Source organism: Pantherophis guttatus, chromosome 3 (genome assembly GCF_059756535.1).
Source record: "Pantherophis guttatus breed Tessera chromosome 3, ASM5975653v1, whole genome shotgun sequence".
Classification (NCBI taxonomy): domain Eukaryota; kingdom Metazoa; phylum Chordata; class Lepidosauria; order Squamata; family Colubridae; genus Pantherophis; species Pantherophis guttatus.
In genome coordinates, this window is record NC_142065.1 from 3,640,962 (window position 1) to 3,659,354 (window position 18,393).

Sequence of the window (18,393 nt, forward strand, 5' to 3'; positions counted from 1 at the left end):
TTTACTGACCATGCAAAGTTACCGGCGCACTGCAAAAAAATGACTTAGGACCACTTTTCACACTTAGGACCATTGCTGCATCCCCCCGGTCACAAGATTAAAATTCAGGCGTTTGGCAACAAACTCATACTTATGACGGTTGCAGCATTCCGGGGTCACGTGATCCCCTTTTGTGACCGTCTGATTAGCAAAATCAATGGGGAAGCCTGATTTGCTTAACGAATGTGTGGCTAACTTAACCAGTGCGGTGATTCGCTTAACAACCATGTGACCACTAGAAAGGCAGTAAAATGGGGCAAAATTTACTTAACAGGTGTCTCACTTAGCAACAGAAATTTTGGACTCAACATACATGATGAGGATCAGTAGGTTATCAAAATTGGAAGTGAACTGCAAGATAGATAGATAGATAGATAGATAGATAGATAGATAGATAGATGATAGATAGATAGAAAATAGAAAGGTAGGTAGATGATAGATGGATGGATGGATGGATGGATGGATAGATAGATAGCTAGATAGATGTAGATATAGATAGCTAGATAGATGTAGTTAGATAGATGATAGATAGATAGATAGGTATGACAGGTAGGTAGGTAGAGATAGAGTGGATAGATAGGTAAGTAGATAGAGATATATAGATGATAGATAGATAGATGATAGATAGATAATAGAAAGGTAGGTAGGTAGATGATAGCTAGATAGCTAGATAGATGTAGATAGATGATTGATAGATAGGTATGATAGGTAGATAGAGATAGAGATAGAGATAGAGAGGATAGGTAGGTAGGTAGGTAGATAGAGATAGATGATAGATCGATGATAGATAGATAGATGATAGATAGATAGATAGATAGATAGATAGATAGATAGATAGATAGAGATAGATAATAGAAAGATAGGTAGATGATGGATGGATAGATAATAGAAAGGTAGGTAGATATAGATGGATGGATGGATAGATAGATGATAGATAGATAGATAGATAGATAGATAGATAGATAGATAGATAGATAGATAATAGAAAGGTAGGTAGATGATAGATGGATGGATGGATAGATAATAGAAAGGTAGGTAGATGATAGATGGATGGATAGATAATAGAAAGGTAGGTAGGTAGGTAGATAGATAGATAGATAGATAGCTATGATAGGTAGGTAGATGTAGATAGAGAGGATAGATAGATGATAGCTAGCTAGATAGACAGACAGACAGAGAGACAGACACAGAGAAAGAGATAGAAAGAAACAGTGAGAGACAGAGAGATAGACAAAGAGAGAGAGATGAGACAGAGATAGATAGCAATAGCACTTAGCCTTATATACCGCTTCATAGTGCTTTGCAGCCCTCTAAGTGGTTTACAGAATCAGCATCTTTGCCCCCAACAATCTGGGTCCTCAGTTTACTGACCTGGGAAGGGGGGGAAGGCTGAGTCAGCTTGAATCGGTGAGAATCAAACTGCAGGCAGTGGGCAGAGTCAGCATTGCAATATGTAGCATTGCCAACTGAAGCAAAACTGAGATAGCGTGCGGGTTAAAATCAGGATAATTGCCACGCCATTGCCCCCTGCACTGGGCAGATTGGCTTTTCGGCTTGGACCTACATTGCTCAGCGGCGCCCCCTGGGGTTACCTTGGTGTGGGACTGCTGTCGCTGCCCTTACAGGAGCCGGAGTTGCTGCTGCTGCTGAGCGAAGAGGTGCCGTAGGTGTCGCGCATACTGACGGGCGGGGAGGGGCGCCTGGAGGCAGGAAGAAGAGGCTGTTTCTCAGTCGGAGTGGCTGGGGCCGTTGCAGACTTAAAGAGGGAGGCTGAGCCACTCCTTCCGTAAAACTCACGGCTTCCACAACCCGAGGGAACACAAATGCACAAGACAGGAGAAGAGAATTAAGGTAAAAAGCAGGACCATACAAAGAGGAGAGGAAAAAGGGGGAGATCACAATGGAAGGGGGCAAAAGTGTATCTACAAGTAGCAACAGGGGTGCATATGGGGTGGAATTCAGGGGTCTATAGATCCCTTCCCCCTTCTTGCCCTCCTTAACTCAGTTCTCCCCAAATTGGACACCTTCAGATATGTAGACTGACTGCCAGAACTCTCAGCGATGGCCATGCATGTTAGGGAGTTCTTAAAATTAAGTTATCACATACGGAGGAAAGAAAATCAAAGTATCAATAATTAAGTTATCACATACGGAGGAAAGAAAATCAAAGTATCAATAATTAAGTTATCACATACGGAAGAAAGAAAATCAAACTACCAATAATGAAGTTATCACATACGGAGGAAAGAAAATCAATTACCAATAATTAAGTTATCACATACGGAAGGAAGCAAATCAAATTTCCAATATCACAATGCCTACATGCAAATCTACAGAGCGACTCATGATCCCAAAATTGTGATTTGTAACACTCTTTGGAAATGGTGCCAAGAAAAAAAAAAGGAAGCTAACACAGTGATGTAGTGCTATCCCTTGATATTTAAGAAAGTTGAGGAAAAAAAGGCAAATAAAAGAAGAGGAACTTGTTGGAGAAGTTCCAGATCATGGGCGCACCCATCAAATAGAGTTTTTCTTTTCTGGTTAAGCAATGTTACGCAAAAAAGGGGTGAGAAAATTAAAGGTAGAAAATAAGAAAGAGCAGGAAATCTTAACTCTACCATTTGACACAAATCATTTTCTTTGTCCTTGCCGATCATGTCCATCTGCTTCATCATATCCATCTATCACAGTGTTTTTCAATTACGGCAACTTTAAGATGGTTCAACTAAATCTACTTTAAATCTACTTTTCAGTACCCCTGAATCTATTTCTTACCTCCTATGAGAAACTTTAAAATGATCAGTATAACTTCCATGAACTGTTCAACCTTAAGCACGTGTGTTTAGCCCTAACAAAAAGTTCCTTTTGCGATTGTCAGTGCGTGCCAAAAAAGAAGTAAAGCAGGCAGCAACAAACCAAGTTTGTGTTTGGCTGTGTTTCTTTCTTTTTCTTTCTGTTTGGAACCTGACGATCTGGTTGTATTAGGTGGGGCGAGGGGCGCAGGCATAAAAATCAAGCTAGGGCAGGGATGGGGAGTGGAGCTGCCCCATGCGCCTGGCCCTTGCTTACTTACTTTATTTATTTATTTTATTTTATTTAATCAAATTTCTATACCGCCCTACTCCCAAAGGACTCAGGGCGGTGAACAGCCAAGATAAAATACAGATAATACAAATATTAAAAATCCCTTAAAATTATTAAATATTTTGGCCGAAACACAGATTAAAACACCCAATTTATAAAATCACGAATTAAAAAATTTAAAAAATTTAAAAGAGGGGAGTTAGGCCAGGCCAGCTTGCTGAAATAGAAAAGTTTTGAGAGCACGGCGAAACGTGCGCAGGTCCGGGATCTTCCATATCTCTGGGGGGAGCTCGTTCCAGATGGTAGGTGCCCCCACAGAGAAGGCTCTCCCCCTGGGGGCCGCCAGTCGACACTGTTTGGCCGACGGCACCCTGAGGAGCCCCTCTCTATGGGAGCGTACTGGTCGGTGAGAGGCTGTTGGTAGCAGAAGGCGGTCTCATAAATACCCCGGTCCGATGCCATGGAGCGCTCTAAAGGTGGTAACCAAAACCTTGAAGTGCACCCGGAAGACCACTGGGAGCCAGTGCAGCTCGCGCAGGAGGGGTGTCACATGGGAGCGACCCCTCGCTCCCATAATCCCCCGCGCGACTGCATTCTGGACCAGCTGGAGCCTCCGGGTGCTCCTCAAGGGGAGCCCCATGTAGAGAGCATTGCAGTAGTCCAAGCGGGAAGTAACGAGAGCATGAGTGACCGTGTTTAACGAGTCCCGATCCAGAAAGGGGCGCAACTGGAGAATCAGGCGGCCCTGATAAAAAGTCCCCCTGGCCACGGCCATCACTTTAGGACTGCTGCAGCCAGGACACCTGTCGCAACGCTGCCTGACTTCTTCTGCAGCTGCTTGTGCTTGCTCACTGCCGGACCCTACATGGCGCATTGTGCTGGTGCCACCAATCGTGGAAGGACGCCGCAAGGCTCATCACATCAGTGCCGCCGCTCACACATGCAATGGCACAGCACACCACACAGCCTTCTTGCTGCAAGTGGTGGCACCTGCACAATGAGCCTTGCGGCGTCTGGCCGCGAGTGGCCGCAGAAGGAATCGGGCAGCAGCACGACAGGTGTCAGGGTGTGGGAGGCCTGGCTGTGATGGTCACAAGGTAAGCGGGTAAGACATTCCCCCCAAAATAAGACCTGGTACTTATTTTGGGGCTGAAAAGAACATAAGACTGGGTCTTATTTTCGGGGAAACACGGGTAGTTACGGCATGAGGCTCCAACTGGTGCAGAATGCGGCCGCGCGGGGGATTATGGGAGCGAGGGAGCGCTCCCATGTGACACCTCTCCTGCGTGAGCTGCATTGGCTCCCGGTGGACTTCCGGGTGCGCTTCAAGGTGTTGGTCACCACCTTTAAAGCGCTCCATGGCATAGGACCTGGGTATTTGCAGGACCGCCTTCTGCCGCCGATAGCCTCCCACCGGCCAGTACGCTCCCACAGAGAGGGACTCCTCAGGGTGCCGTCGGCCAGGCAATGTCGGCTGACGACCCCCAGGGGGAGGGCCTTCTCTGTGGCAGCCCCCGCCCTCTGGAACGATTTGCCCCCAGAGATACGAAGGATATCGGATCTCCGGGTCTTTCGCCGTGCCCTAAAAACTTTTCTTTTCCATCAAGCAGGGCTGGCGTGAAACACCCCCCCCCCCTTTTTTAGCTTTTTAAATTGTCAATGGGTTTTAGTTTGAATGTTTTAAATTTTAGGCCAAAGTCATATAATTCTTTTAAAATTTTTAAATTTTATATTGGTATGTGTTTTAGTTCTGGCTGTGCACCGCCCTGAGTCCACTTGGAGAAGGGCAGGATACAAATTGAATAAAATAAAATAAATAAAATGAATGAAAGCTGGCTGTGTAATTTTGGGCCAATCACCAGGTAGCGGGGAGTTCTAGTCCTGCTTTCAGCATGAAAACCAGTTGGGTGACTTCGGGCCAGTGTGTCTCTTTCAGCCGAACCCACCTCACAGGACTGTTGTGGGGAAAGTAGGAGGAGGAGGAAGGAGTATTAGATATGTTCACCGTCTTTAGTTATCTATAAAAATAATAAAGGCAGGTAAATAAATACAATAAAAATGATAAAATAAAGTAAATAAACAAAATAAAATAATAAAATCAAACAAAATGAGGGTGGAATGATGCTGCCATTTTTTCTTGAGGCTTCCCTCAAAAGGATTTACTGCCAGATAAGACACATTTTCATGGGAAAACTTTACAGAATTAAGTTTTGAGATGCTTTGCTGTGAATGGACCAACTGCTTCAGGCGTCCACTTTCGATGAGACGGAGAAAGAATTAAATCATATTCACCTTCGGGATCCCGTCGAGGGTCTTCGGCTTCCTGGCAAGGACATAGCAATCAAAGCACAGAGTTTGGCCGTGAAGCCAAGGCCAGCTGGGATGGGGAGAAAATGAAAAGAAGAGAGAAAGAGGAAGAGCGAGGGTGAGAATTAAGACCAGGAAGCTGTGAGATCTAGCAGATGAGTTCTGGGTTCAAATCCAATCTTTCCTTCCTTCCTTCCTTCCTTCCTTCCTTCCTTCCTTCCTTCCTTCCTTCCTTCCTTCCTTCCTTCCTTCCTTCCTTCTTCTTTCTTTTCATTTCTTCCTTCACTTTCCCTCTCTTCCTTCCTCCCACCTTCCCTCCCTCTCTTTTTCTTCCTCCCTCTCTTCTTCTCTCTGAAACCTGACACTCTCTTTTATTCTGTCCTTCACTTTCCCTCTCTTCCTTCCTTTCTCCCACCTTCCCTCCTTCTCTTTTCATTCCTTCCTTCCCTCTCTGCCTCTTGTCCCTCCCTCCCTCTCTTTCTCTTTCTTTCTTTCTTTCTTTCTTTCTTTCTTTCTTTCTTTCTTTCTTTCTTTCTTTCCTTCCTTCTTTCTTTCTTTCTTCCTTCCTTCCTTCCTTCCTTCCTTCCTTCCTTCCTTCCTTCTTTCTTTCTTTCTCTCTCTCTCTCTTTCTTTCTCTCTCTCTTTCTTTCTTTCTTCTCCCCCACTCTCCCTCCCTCCCTCTCTCCCTCCCCCTTTCCTTTCCTTTCCTTTCCTTTCCTTTCCTTTCCTTTCCTTTCCTTTCCTTTCCTTTCCTTTCCTTTCCTTTCCTTTCCTTTCCTTCCTTTCCTTTCCTTTCCTTTCTTTATTTTCACCTGCTGTTCCTATCCGATTAAATCAGATATTGCAGTAAAGAGGCGACCTGTAAAATACCTACCACAGATTGCGTATAGATTGCACGCTTTTATAAAATCACTTTTTTAAAAAACTTAAGCTGCAGTTTATTCCAAATAGTTCTGAAAGCAGATTGTGGAAACCTGATGAGTATTAACTATCTCAAAGCATTTTATAAAGTACCGGTAGTCCTTGATTTACAACACTCGTTTACTGACTGTTCAAAGTTACAACGCCACTGAAAAAAAGGAACTTATGACCATTTTTCCCACTTATGACCGGTCCCCATCCTCATGTTAGCATGATCAAAATTCAGACACTTGGCAACTGACACATATTTATGAAGGTGACAATGTCCTGGGATCATGCGATCCCCTTTTGCAACTTTCTGATGAGCAAAGTCAAGGGTGGGGGAGGGAAAAGCCACATTTGCTTAACAACGGTGTTACTAACCTAACGACCAAAGTAATTCACTTAACAACCGTGGCAAGAAAGGTCATGAAATGGGCAAAAGTTACTTAACAACTGTTTCGCTTAGCAAATTTTGGGCTAATTGTCGAGTGCAACGCAGGTCTTAAATTGAAAATTGTATCCTCCAGCAATTCCTCGTCAAACTGCAGTGGAATATTTAGGCGTGCCAGATATTCGGGTCTCGGGCCCAGATTTTCTTAATGGCCCAGATAAAAAGGTTTGGTGGATGCTGATCAAATCTGTGGATGACACAAATTAAGTGGGCTGCTGAATGATTCTATAAGACAAGAACAAACTGCCTTGGTACTAAGACCACACCTGGAATCCTGCACCCAGTTTTGGTTGCCACGATGTAAAAAAAAGATGTGGAGACTCTAGAAAGAGTGCAGAGAAGAGCAACAAGGAGGATTAGGGGACTGGAGGCTGAAACATATGAAGAACAGTTGCAGAAACTGGGTATGTCTAGTTTAATGCAAAGAAGGACTAGGGGAGACATGATAGCAGTGTTCTGATATCTCAGGGGCTGCCCCAAAGAAGAAGGAGTCAAGCTATTCTCCAAAGCACCTGAACAAGAAGCAACGGATGGAAACTAATCAAGGAGAGAAGCAATCTGGAACTAAGGAGAAATTTCCTGACAGTTAGAACAATTAATCAGTGGAACAACTTGCCACCAGAAGTTGTGAATGCTCCAACACTGGAAGTTTTAAAGAAGAGATTGGATAACCATTTGTCTGAAGTGGTGTAGGGTTTCCTGCCTAAGCAGGGGGTTGGACTAGAAGACCTCCAAGGTCCCTTCCAACTCTGTTATTCTGTAATTCTGCCCCTCCAGCAAAGCTGCTGAGATCCTAACGGCCCAAAGCAATGCTTCCCGGAGAATTTCCTGCAATATAGAAATGAGATACGGTCCCATTTGCCACCCGAGTTCCTCCGTTGGCTTCAATGCAGGCGAGGCTTTCCAAGAGAGAAAAGAGTGGCCAACTTGAATTTTAAAAAGTGCTAAAAAACTGATGAGCCAGCTTGTTCCTGATGCTTTCTTCAAGCACACTGTGTCCCTCAGGATAGAAGGACTAGAGGTGGCATGATAACAGTCTTTCAATATTTGAGGGGCTGCCCCAAAGAACAGGGGGTCAAATTATTTTCCAAAGCACCAGAAGGCAGGACAAGAAGCAACAGATGGAAACTAATCAAGGAGAGAAGCAACCTGGAACTAAGGAGAAACTTCCCAGCAATGAGGACAATTAATCAGTGGAACAACTTGCCACCAGAAGTTGTGCTCCATCACTGGAGGTTTTTAAAAAGAGACTGGAAAGCCATTTGTCTGAAGTAGTATAATGTCTCCTCCTTGAGGGGGTGGATGGGGGTTGGACTAGAAGACCTCCAAAGTCCCTTTCAACTTTGTTAATCTGCTAATCGTTCCATTCCCTCCTTCTCTCCTGCAATCTGCAGGCATCACTATAGCTGCCTCCTTTTAACTCACAGCATGCAAGCAAACCGGCTGATGACTAATCTTGGCGCATTGCTCCCCCAGCTTCGTGGCTCGGGGAGGCAGTGCATTGTCTTGGGAGCTTTTATTCAGACAGGCGAACCCGGTTCTGCGCTCAGCTGCAAAACTCCCACCGCTTTTCAATTCCTTTTTTTTTTTTTGCAGAGGAAAAAAATAGGAACAGATTGACAACCTGAAGAAGGATTCTCGCCGACTGTTTTCTCGCGCGGTTCTAAAACTTAAGGGCATTGTTCTCTGCAGCGAGGAACTAGGGGGCAAAAATCTGGCCTCTTGGATGAAAAAGAAAATTGCCGGGAAAGGAATTGCAGGCAGTCCTCGAGCCCCAAATTTCCGTCGCTAAGCGAGAGAGTCGTTAAGTGAGTTTGGCAACCTTGCTTGCCGCCGTTGTTAAATGAATCACTGCACTGATTAAGTCTGTCACACGGTTGTTAAATGAATCTGGCTTCCTCGTAGACTTTGCCCATTGGAGATTTGCAAAACGAGGATCACGTAGTATTCAGCCGGTTCGTACTGGTTCGGGAGTACTGCCATTCGCCCTGGCTCTATGATGTCCTATTTAGGCATGTTTTCGAGGCCGGGAGCATGCACGGAAGGTGCACACATGCGCGAAGCAAGTGTGCGTGTCTGGCGGTGAACCGGTAGTAAAAATATTGGAAACCCACCACTGACCACAACCGTCATAAATACGAGTTGGTGGCCAAGGGTATGAATTTTTTTTTGGAATTTTTATTTTTAAACAAAACTTAAAACAACCATCATCCATTACAATTACAGAAAGTGTATCGATCGGTTACAAATCTTTTGCGCTTAATCCCATATCCAAAATTCTCTTATTTGACAATTTATTATATCCCTTTGTATTATTATTCTCATTGATCAATTATTTAACAGTGGCTTATCTCCCATAAAAAAAGCCCCGCTTTATATATTTTATTATTATTATTACTATTTATTATTATTATAAGGGTATGAATTTTGAACACATGAATGTGGGGATGGTGCAACCGCCATAAATGTGGGACATGGACATAAACCACTTTTTCACTGCCTTTGTAATTTTGAACTTTAAACAATTGGCTGCAAGTCAAGGACTGCCTGTAATTCTACATTTTGCCATGTTAAACGTTATCCTCTTATTTTCAGTTCATTTCCTTGGTCTGTGAGATGGGTCTGGAGTTTAAAATAGAATAGAATAACAGAGCTGGAAGGGACCTTGGAGGTCTTCTAGTCCAACCCCCTGCCCAGGCAGGAAACCCTACACCACTTCAGACAAATGGTTATCCAACATCTTCTTAAAAAGGAAAGGAAATTTGATCCCAAATTTCTGTTACTAAGTGAGACATTTTGTTAGGTGAGTTTTGCCCCATCTTACAACTTTTCCTGCTAAATTTGTTAAGTGAATCATTGCAGTTGTTAAATTAGTAATACGGTTGTTAAGTGAATCTGGCTTCCCGCTTGATTTCTCTTGTCAGAAGGTCGCAAAAGGGGATCACATGAGGGGTGAAATCCGGCAGGTCCTGACAGGTTCTGGAGAACCGGCAGCGGAAATTTTGAGCAGTTCGGAGAACCGGCAAATGCCACCTCTGGCTGGCCCCAGAGTGTGGAGGGAATGGAGATTTTGCAGTATCCTTCCCCCAGGAGTGGGGTGGGAGTGGAGATTTTGCAATATCCTTCCCCCAGGAGTGGGGTGGGAGTGGAGATTTTGCAATATCCTTCCCTCAGGAATGGGGTGGGAGTGGAGATTTTGCAGTATCCTTCCCCCAGGAGTGGGGTGGGAGTGGAGATTTTGCAATATCCTTCCCTCAGGAGTGGGGTGGGAGTGGAGATTTTGCAATATCCTTCCCCCAGGAGTGGGGTGGGAGTGGAGATTTTGCAATATCCTTCCCCCAGGAGTGGGGTGGGAGTGGAGATTTTGCAATATCCTTCCCCCAGGAGTGGGGTGGGAGTGGAGATTTTGCAATATCCTTCCCCCAGGAGTGGGTGGGAATGGAGATTTTGCAGTATCCTTCCCTCAGGAGTAGGGTGGGAGTGGAGATTTTGCAATATCCTTCCCCCAGGAGTAGGGTGGGAGTGGAGATTTTGCAATATCCTTCCCCCAGGAGTGGGTGGGAATGGAGATTTTGCAGTATCCTTCCCTCAGGAGTAGGGTGGGAGTGGAGATTTTGCAATATCCTTCCCCAGGAGTGGGGTGGGAGTGGAGATTTTGCAATATCCTTCCCCCAGGAGTGGGGTGGGAACGGAGATTTTGCAATATCCTTTCCCCAGGAGTGAGGTGGGAATGGAGATTTGGCAATATCCTTCCCTCAGAAGTAGGGTGGGAATGGGGATTTTGCAGTATCCTTCCCCTGCCATGCCCATCAAGCCACACCCACCAAGCCACACTAGTAAAGAAAAATTTGGATTTCATCACTGGATCACATGACCCTGGGACACTGCGACCGTCATAAGTAGGAACCAGTTGCCAAGTGTCTGAAGTTTAATCACGGGTCCGGGGGATGCTGCAACGGTCATAAGTGTGAAAAAAGGCCCTAATTCACTTTCTTCGGTGCCGTCATAACTTCCAACATTCATTAAATGAACAGTTGTAAGTCAAGGACTACTTGTATAACATTGAAACGAATTTGATTGTCCATCAAAGGAAGTTTTCAAGGAAAGATTGGAGCACCATTTGTCCTGGATAGAATAGAGGCAGGGGGTTGGACTAGAAGACCTCCGAGGTCCCTTCCGGCCTTAGGATTTTTATTTATTGAACTCATATGCTGTCCATCTCTCTCTATCAGTGTCTGTTTGGGAGGTTTTATAAACCATAGGGAAGCCGTCACCATCCTAGACCAAACCAAGATAAAGAAGATGCTAGGGAATTTCTAGAAGCTTGGTACTCGGACAAATTACTAGACACATAACCATAAACAATATTTACATGCTGTGCAAAAGAAATAACCAACAAGCCAAAAAAGGAACACAAAACCCTCCAAAAGCTCAAAAAAGACCAATCGACACCCGGAGGACCTCAAGATTAACCTCAAGATCAGAGTGTCAGCGCCTCAGCGCTGGCATAGAGAGGAGAGAGATAAGCTCTGAATTTTTGCCTGCTAAATCCCTTTGAAGCCGGGTTGTCGTGGAAATGAGGAGGGGGGAGACATTCCTGGGAAATGACAAGACAAGAAGTCTGGAGAATGACTTGGAAGATAGCCAATGAGAAGCAGAGATTTGGGGATCAGAAAGGGAGGGATTGGGGGGCAAAAGGTCAGTCTTGTCTGCATCGAGTCATGATCCGGTTGCTGTGCTCAATTAAAGAAAAGATTTCCTTAAAGATTGGCAGTTTGGAAATTCATTTATTTTGAGATAGCATCAAAGTCTGACACAGAGGTTAATTTCAGCAGAGGTGGGTTTCAGCAGGTTCTGACCAGTTCTGGAGAACCGGTAGCAGAAATTTTGAGTAGTTTGGTAGTAAAAATTCTGACTAGCCCCACCCCCATCTATTCTCTGCTTCCCAAGTCCCAGCTGATTGGGAGGGAATGGGGATTTTGCAGTATCCTTCCCCTGGGGTGGGGTGGGAAGGGAGATTTTGCAGTATCCTTCCCCCGGAGTAGGGCGGGAATGGAGATTTTACAGTATCCTCCCCCTGCCACGCCCACCAAGCCACACCCACAGAACCGGTAGTAAAAAAATTTTCAAACCCACTACTGCTCAAGATTAACATCATACCAACAATCAAGAAGTAAACAATATCGTAGATGTCAGCACTTCAAGCTGCATTTACTCTAGTGCTGACATAAGAAGGAGAAGCGGAGGCGTCTGGGAAGGGACGTTTGACTTTTCACCTACTTATTTTCCCTGGAGATAATATCCCCTAGGAGATGGGATGGGAGGGGGGAAATTCCTTTGAGTGGGAGCAGTAGATTAGGGGTAGAATGACTTGGAAGATGGCCAATGAGTGCAGAGGAGTGGGGAACGGAAAGGGAGGGTTTTGGGTCTGGAAGTCAGTGTTGGCTACGATGGAGTCGGAATTAGAATGTCGTGCTTAATAAATGGGAGTTTTTCATCGAAGACTTTGTTTGAAATGCAATTTATTTGAGACGACCTCAAAACCTGACAGTAATCCAGGAACTGGCAACCGAGCTAACATTAAACAGCCTAACCAACAGCGATGGGCTGCTGCCGGTTCGGGCAAACCGGTAGCTCTGGTGAGCAGTTGGCCCCGCCTACCCGCCCCTGCTCTATCCTGTCCTATATTTCCGTGTTTTTCAGCTCAGCGGATTGCCGCGCCTCAGCTGTTTTACTCACCGGCGCTGCAGTAGAAGGTAAATTTTAGAGCTTAAAATGGATGGTTTTTTTTAATGCCGTGTGCATGCACGAAGTGCTCTCTCTCACCGAACTGGTTGTTAAACCAGTTGCAGCCCACCACTGCCAACCAAAGGACCCCTAAGACCGCCCCCCCCAGCAACACTGACAGGGCAAGCCATTAGAAGAGAAACTGAGAGCAACCCTCCCACTGGCACAGATGATGTTCCCTGGTAGGGTCATGAAACGTCTGCAAGAAAAGAAAACAAGCTCAGAGACCATCAGGTATGTCACAGTCCTCCTCCTCTGCAAGCCCCACTCTGATGATGTTCCCTAGATGGGTCATGAAACGTCTGTGGAGAGCACCAAGGACCTCACAGTCGTCCTCCTTCTCTCTGCAAACCCCACTACTTTCTAGTCCTGATGATGTTATCTAGTTGGGTCATGAAATGCCTGCAAGGAAACCACCAAGCTCAGAGAGCACCAAGGACCCCGCAGTCATCCTCTTCTTCCTCTTCCCCTTCCTCCTTGTCTCTGCAAACCACACTTGCTTCTAGAACTGATAACGTTACCTAGTTGGGTAATGAGAGGTCTGCAAAAAAAGAACCAAGCTCAGAGAGCACCAAGAACCCCATCCTCCTCCTCCTCCTCCTCCTCCTCCTCCTCCTCCTCCTCCTAAACCCCATTCTCTTCTAGCACTAATAATGTTTCCTAGTTGGGTCATGAAACATCTGCAAGGGAACCTCCAAGTTCTGAGAACACCAAGGACCCCACAGTCCTCCTCCTCTTCCTCCTCCTCTTCCTCCTCTTCCTCCTCCTCTTCCTCCTCCTCCTCTTCCTCCACCCTTCTCCTTCCTAGCTCTGATGATGTTACCTAGTTGGGTCATGAAACTTCTGCAGAGAGCACCAAGGACCTCACAGTCCTCCTCCTCCTCCTCCTCCTCCTCCTCCTCCTCCTCCTCCTCCTCCTCCTCCTCCTCCTCTCTGCAAACCCCACTCCTTTCTAGTACTGATTATATTATCTAGTTGGGTCATGAAATGTCTGCAAGGAAACCACCAAGCTTAAAGAGCACCAAGAACTCCTCCTCCTCCTCGTGACCGAGGAAAGGCAGATGAGAATTTGCTTCCCATTTCCTGACCTGGGAGGACAATACACCCTGCATATGAGTGCCCTAGACCTAACTTTAGTGGTGGATAGAAAAATAAAATCTAAATTGAGTGGGAAGCCCCCACTAAGCGCTCAAAATACATGCCTTGCTGTGAAGGAGAAGAAGGTTAAGAGGGGCCTTTGGAAGAAGAGTGACTCAGCAAGGAGGAACTGTCACCGTTACAGCTGCAAGCAAAAGAGAGAGAGAGAGAAAGAGAGAGAGAGAAAAAAATAGAGACGGAATTGCAGAAGCTTTAAAAGACTTATTTATATCCACCGTCCCCCCTTTTTCGCGCTCTCTCCGAATATAATCTGCTGCATCCATACCAAAAAACCAAATTCCAGAACTGAAATCAGCCGTGCACATTTCTGCACAGTTACAGGCAGTCCTCGACTTACGACAGTTCAGCATATCGAATCTCACCAGCTCAAGGTTGACTCAGCCTTCCGTCCTTCCAAGGTGGGTAAAATGAGGACTCAGATTGTTGGGGGCAAGAGGCTGACTCTGTAAACTGCTTAGACAGGGCTGTAAAAGCACTGGGAGGGAGGGAGGGAGGGAGGGAGGAAGGAAGGAAGGGAGGAAGGAAGGAAGGGGAGGGAGGTTGGTTGGTTGGTTGGATGGAAGGAAGGAAGGAAGGAAGGAAGGAGAGGGAGGTTAGATGGAAGGAAGGAAGGAAGGAAGGAAGGAAGGAAGGAAGGAAGGAAGGAAGGAAGGAAAGAAGGAAGGAAGGAAGGGGAGGGAGGTTGGTTGGATGGATGGATGGATGGAAGGAAGGAAGGAAGGAAGGAAGGAGAGGGAGGTTAGATGGAAGGAAGGAAGGAAGGAAGGAAGGAAAGAAGGAAGGAAGGAAGGGGAGGGAGGTTGGTTGGATGGATGGATGGATGGAAGGAAGGAAGGAAGGAAGGAAAGAAAGAAGGAAGGAAGGAAGGAAGGGGAGGGAGGTTGGTTGGATGGATGGATGGATGGAAGGAAGGAAGGAAGGAAAGAAAGAAGGAAGGAAGGAAGGAGAGGGAGGTTGGATGGAATGAAGGAAGGACGGAAAGAAGGAAGGAAGGAAGGAGAGGGAGGTTGGATGGAATGAATGAATGAATGAAAGAAGGAAGGAAGGAAGGAAGGAAGAGGAGAGAGGATGGATGGATGGATGGATGGATGGAAGGAAGGAAGGAAGGAAAGAAGGAAGAAAGGAAGGAAGGAAGGAAGGAAGGAAGGAAGGAAGGAAGGAAGGAATAGCAATAGCAATAGCAATAGCACTTAGACTTATATACTGCTTCACAGTGCTTTACATCCCTCTCTAAGCAGTTTACAGAGTCAGCCTTTTCCCCCCAACAATCTGGGTCCTTCTTTTAGCCACCTCAGAAGGACGGAAAGCTGAGTCAACCTTAAGCTGGTCAGGATCGAACTGTTGGCAGTGGGCAGTGTTAGCCTGCAATGCTGCATTCTAAGGAAGGAAGGAAGGGAAGGAGGGAGGGAGGAAGGAAGGAGAGGGAGGTTGGATGGAAGGAAGGAGAAGGAGGTTGGAAGGAAGGAAGGAAGGAAGGAAGGAAGGAAGGAAGGAAGGAAGGAAGGAAGGAAGGAAGGAAGGAATAGCAATAGCACTTCGGCTTATATACCGCTTCCCAGTGCTTTCCAGCCCTCTCTAAGCGCTTTACAGAGTCAGCCTCTTGCCCCCCCAACAATCTGGGTCCTCATTTTACCCACCTCGGAAGGACGGAAGGCTGAGTCATCCTTGAGCCGGTGAGACTCAAACTGCAGAATTGCAGGCAGCTGGCAGTCAGCAGAAGTAGCCTGCAGTACTGCATTCTAACCACTGCGCCAGCCTTATGGACTAGAAACTTGCCAGGGAGGAGAAACAAAAGAGATACCCAGTGTATTAAGTTCCACCTCGAAATAAGAGTGCAGAGAAGAGCAACAAAGATGATGAGGGGACTGGAGGCTAAAACATACGATGAACGGTTGCAGGAACTGGGCATGGCTAGTCTAGTGAAGAGAAGGCATCTTCTGATAGCATCTTCCAATATTTGAGGGGCTGCCCCAAAGAAGAGGGAGTCAAAGTATTCTCCAAGGCATGTGAGGGCAGGAGAAGAAGCAACAGGTGGAAACTCATCAAGGAGAGAAACAACCTGGAACTAAGGAGGAATTTCCTGACAGTGAGAACAATTAACCAGTGGAACGACTTGCCACCAGAAGTTGCTAATGCTCCAACACTGGAAGTTTTTAAGGAGAGATTGGACAACCATTTGTCTGAAGTGGTGTAAGGTTTCCTGCCTAAGCAGGGGGTTGGACTAGAAGACCTCCAAGGTCCCTTCCAACTCTGTTATTCTGCATTCTGATATTTTTTTCAGTCTATGCAAAGGTCTGTTTTTAGCTGGAGCATGGAAACAAACTCACCAGAGTATATAGAGAAAGAGGATATAGAAGATTTAATGCCAAGGGACATTTGCTTCCATTATGGTTAAATATCAACAGAAAACAAGCTTCTTCTTTGCATTCAACTCAACTGACTTGGGACATAGATACAGAAGCCTCAGCTTTGATATGTATGAGGTTGAGCCCTGTGTCGTGGGTGTGTTACATGTTGTGTTGGTCCTGAAATACGATCTATTTATAATGCTTTGTTTTAATCCTGTACCTCTTCGTTGTTAGTCACCGAGGTTATGCTTTTGAGACGGGCTGCCATAGAAATGGAATGGCTTGATCAGTTGGGTCAATGGATGGATGGATGGATGGATTGGGGTCTTTGGTGCTCTTTGAGCTCATCACTGCTAGAAGGGAGAGGGGTTTGTGAAGAGGAGGAAGAGAAGGAGAAGAAGGAAGAACCGTGTCACCTCACGGTTAGATTACTGCAACGCGCTCTACATGGGGCTACCTGTTCTGTCCCCGTCCTACATGCACACACACCAACAGACGTTCAAGAGTTAAAGACTAAACCAGCCAACAAAATCCTTTTCTTTATGATAACGGAACTTGGCAACAACCTAGTGGCTGCCTGCCAAGAGTTTACTACTTACGAAGAGGAGAGATAACTTCTCCCCGCTTCTGGTACATCAAAAGAAACAGCTCAATAATTACAGAGTCAATCAAGTCCAGAGATAATCTAGCAAAGTCTGTAGCAAAAGTCCGGCAATGCAGAATGGCGTGGAAGCTTTCAGCTTTGTTCGTCACAAGGTTTGACTGGCCACCACGCTCCCTTTTATACCCTGTGGGGTGTGGTCCAGTGACTCAGCCTAATCTCGGGCATGCCTTTTCTTCTGTTGTGCGCGCTTATCTCTGCGACGCTGGCGTGGATCCAGCCAAGACTCATTACCCTCATCACTGTCCACCTGTGGCTACGTGGACGTGCTTGGCCCCGGCCCTATCTCTTGCCCTTTGGCGGACACCGAAGGCATTGCCAGAGAGGAGGGTCCTGGAGAGGGAGGCCTTGCCAACTCCTCTCCTTTACTCTCAGAGTCCTCTCCTGCCAATGACACAGGCTCAGGTAACAGAGCCACAACACTACCTTTGAAGAGCGTTCAGAGACTACAGTGGGTCCAGAACGCAGCCGTGCGAGCTGTCGTGGGTGCACCTAGATACACCCACATTATACCAATTCTCCGCGAGCTGCACTGGTTCCCTATTGGTCTCCGGGCACAATTTAAGGTGTTGGTTATTACCTTTAAAGCCCTACATGGCTCAGGGCCAGGTTATCTTCGAGACCTCCTTCTGCCGCATAGCTCCCAGCGACCGGTAAGATCCCACAGAGTTGGTCTCCTCCGGGTCCCGTCAGCTAAACAATGCCGGCTGGCGGGCCCATACCAATACAATACCCTAATCAAGGAACTACAAGTGAGACAAATATTCTAACAGTAAACAACAGCCTAATCAAGAATAAAGAATAAAACACCAAGAATAAAACACTCACACCAACGCTTGATAGGGCAAGACACTACTGTATAAAAAGGGAGCAAACCCCACTCCCTTCCAACACTGATGATGTTACCTAGTTAGGTCATGAAACATCTGCAAGAAAACAACCAAGCTTTGGAGCACCAAGGACCCCACAATCATGGTCCTCCTCCTCCTCCTCCTCCTCCTCTTCCCCCCCCAAAAACGCCACTCCCTTCTAGCACTGATGATATTCTCTACTTGGGTCATGAAACATCTGCAAGAAGACAACCAAGCTCAGAGAGCACCAGAGAGCACACAATTCTCCTCCTTCTCCTCCTCCCCCTTCCTTCCTTCCTTCCTTCCTTCCTTCCTTCCTTCCTTCCTTCCTTCCTTCCTTCCTTCCTTCCTTCTAGCACTGATGATGTTCTCTAGTTGGGTCATGAAACATCTGCAAGAAGACAACCAAGCTCAGAGAGCACCAGAGAGCACACAATTCTCCTCCTTCTCCTCCTCCCCCTTCCTTCCTTCCTTCCTTCCTTCCTTCCTTCCTTCCTTCCTTCCTTCCTTCCTTCCTTCCTTCCTTCCTTCTAGCACTGATGATGTTCCCTAGTTGGGTCATGAAACATCTGCAAGAAGACAACCAAGCTCAGAAAGCACCAGAGAGCACACAATTCTCCTCCTTCTCCTCCTCCCCCTTCCTTCCTTCCTTCCTTCCTTCCTTCCTTCCTTCCTTCCTTCCTTCCTTCCTTCCTTCCTTCCTTCCTTCCTTCTAGCACTGATGATGTTCCCTAGTTGGGTCATGAAACATCTGCAAGAAGACAACCAAGCTCAGAAAGCACCAGAGAGCACACAATTCTCCTC

The 18,393-nt window shown here is 46.2% G+C and overlaps 1 protein-coding gene across 3 annotated transcripts in view; it reads right to left on the reverse strand.

Moving 5' to 3' along the window:
- Positions 1-18,393, reverse strand: part of SNPH (syntaphilin) — a 45,604-nt gene that overhangs the window by 8,128 nt on the left and 19,083 nt on the right. The window contains exons 3-4 of one of the 3 annotated variants that reach the window (XM_087888972.1): positions 5,416-5,500; positions 1,632-1,739 (exon numbers count right to left, since the gene is read on the reverse strand). In XM_087888972.1, coding sequence (XP_087745098.1) covers positions 1,632-1,739; positions 5,416-5,459 — 152 coding nt within the window. In that variant the 5' untranslated portion in view covers positions 5,460-5,500. Of the gene's footprint in view, positions 1-1,631; positions 1,839-5,415; positions 5,501-18,393 lie in introns of all 3 variants that reach the window. The other 2 variants (XM_087888971.1, XM_087888973.1) reach the window with 2 other exon arrangements.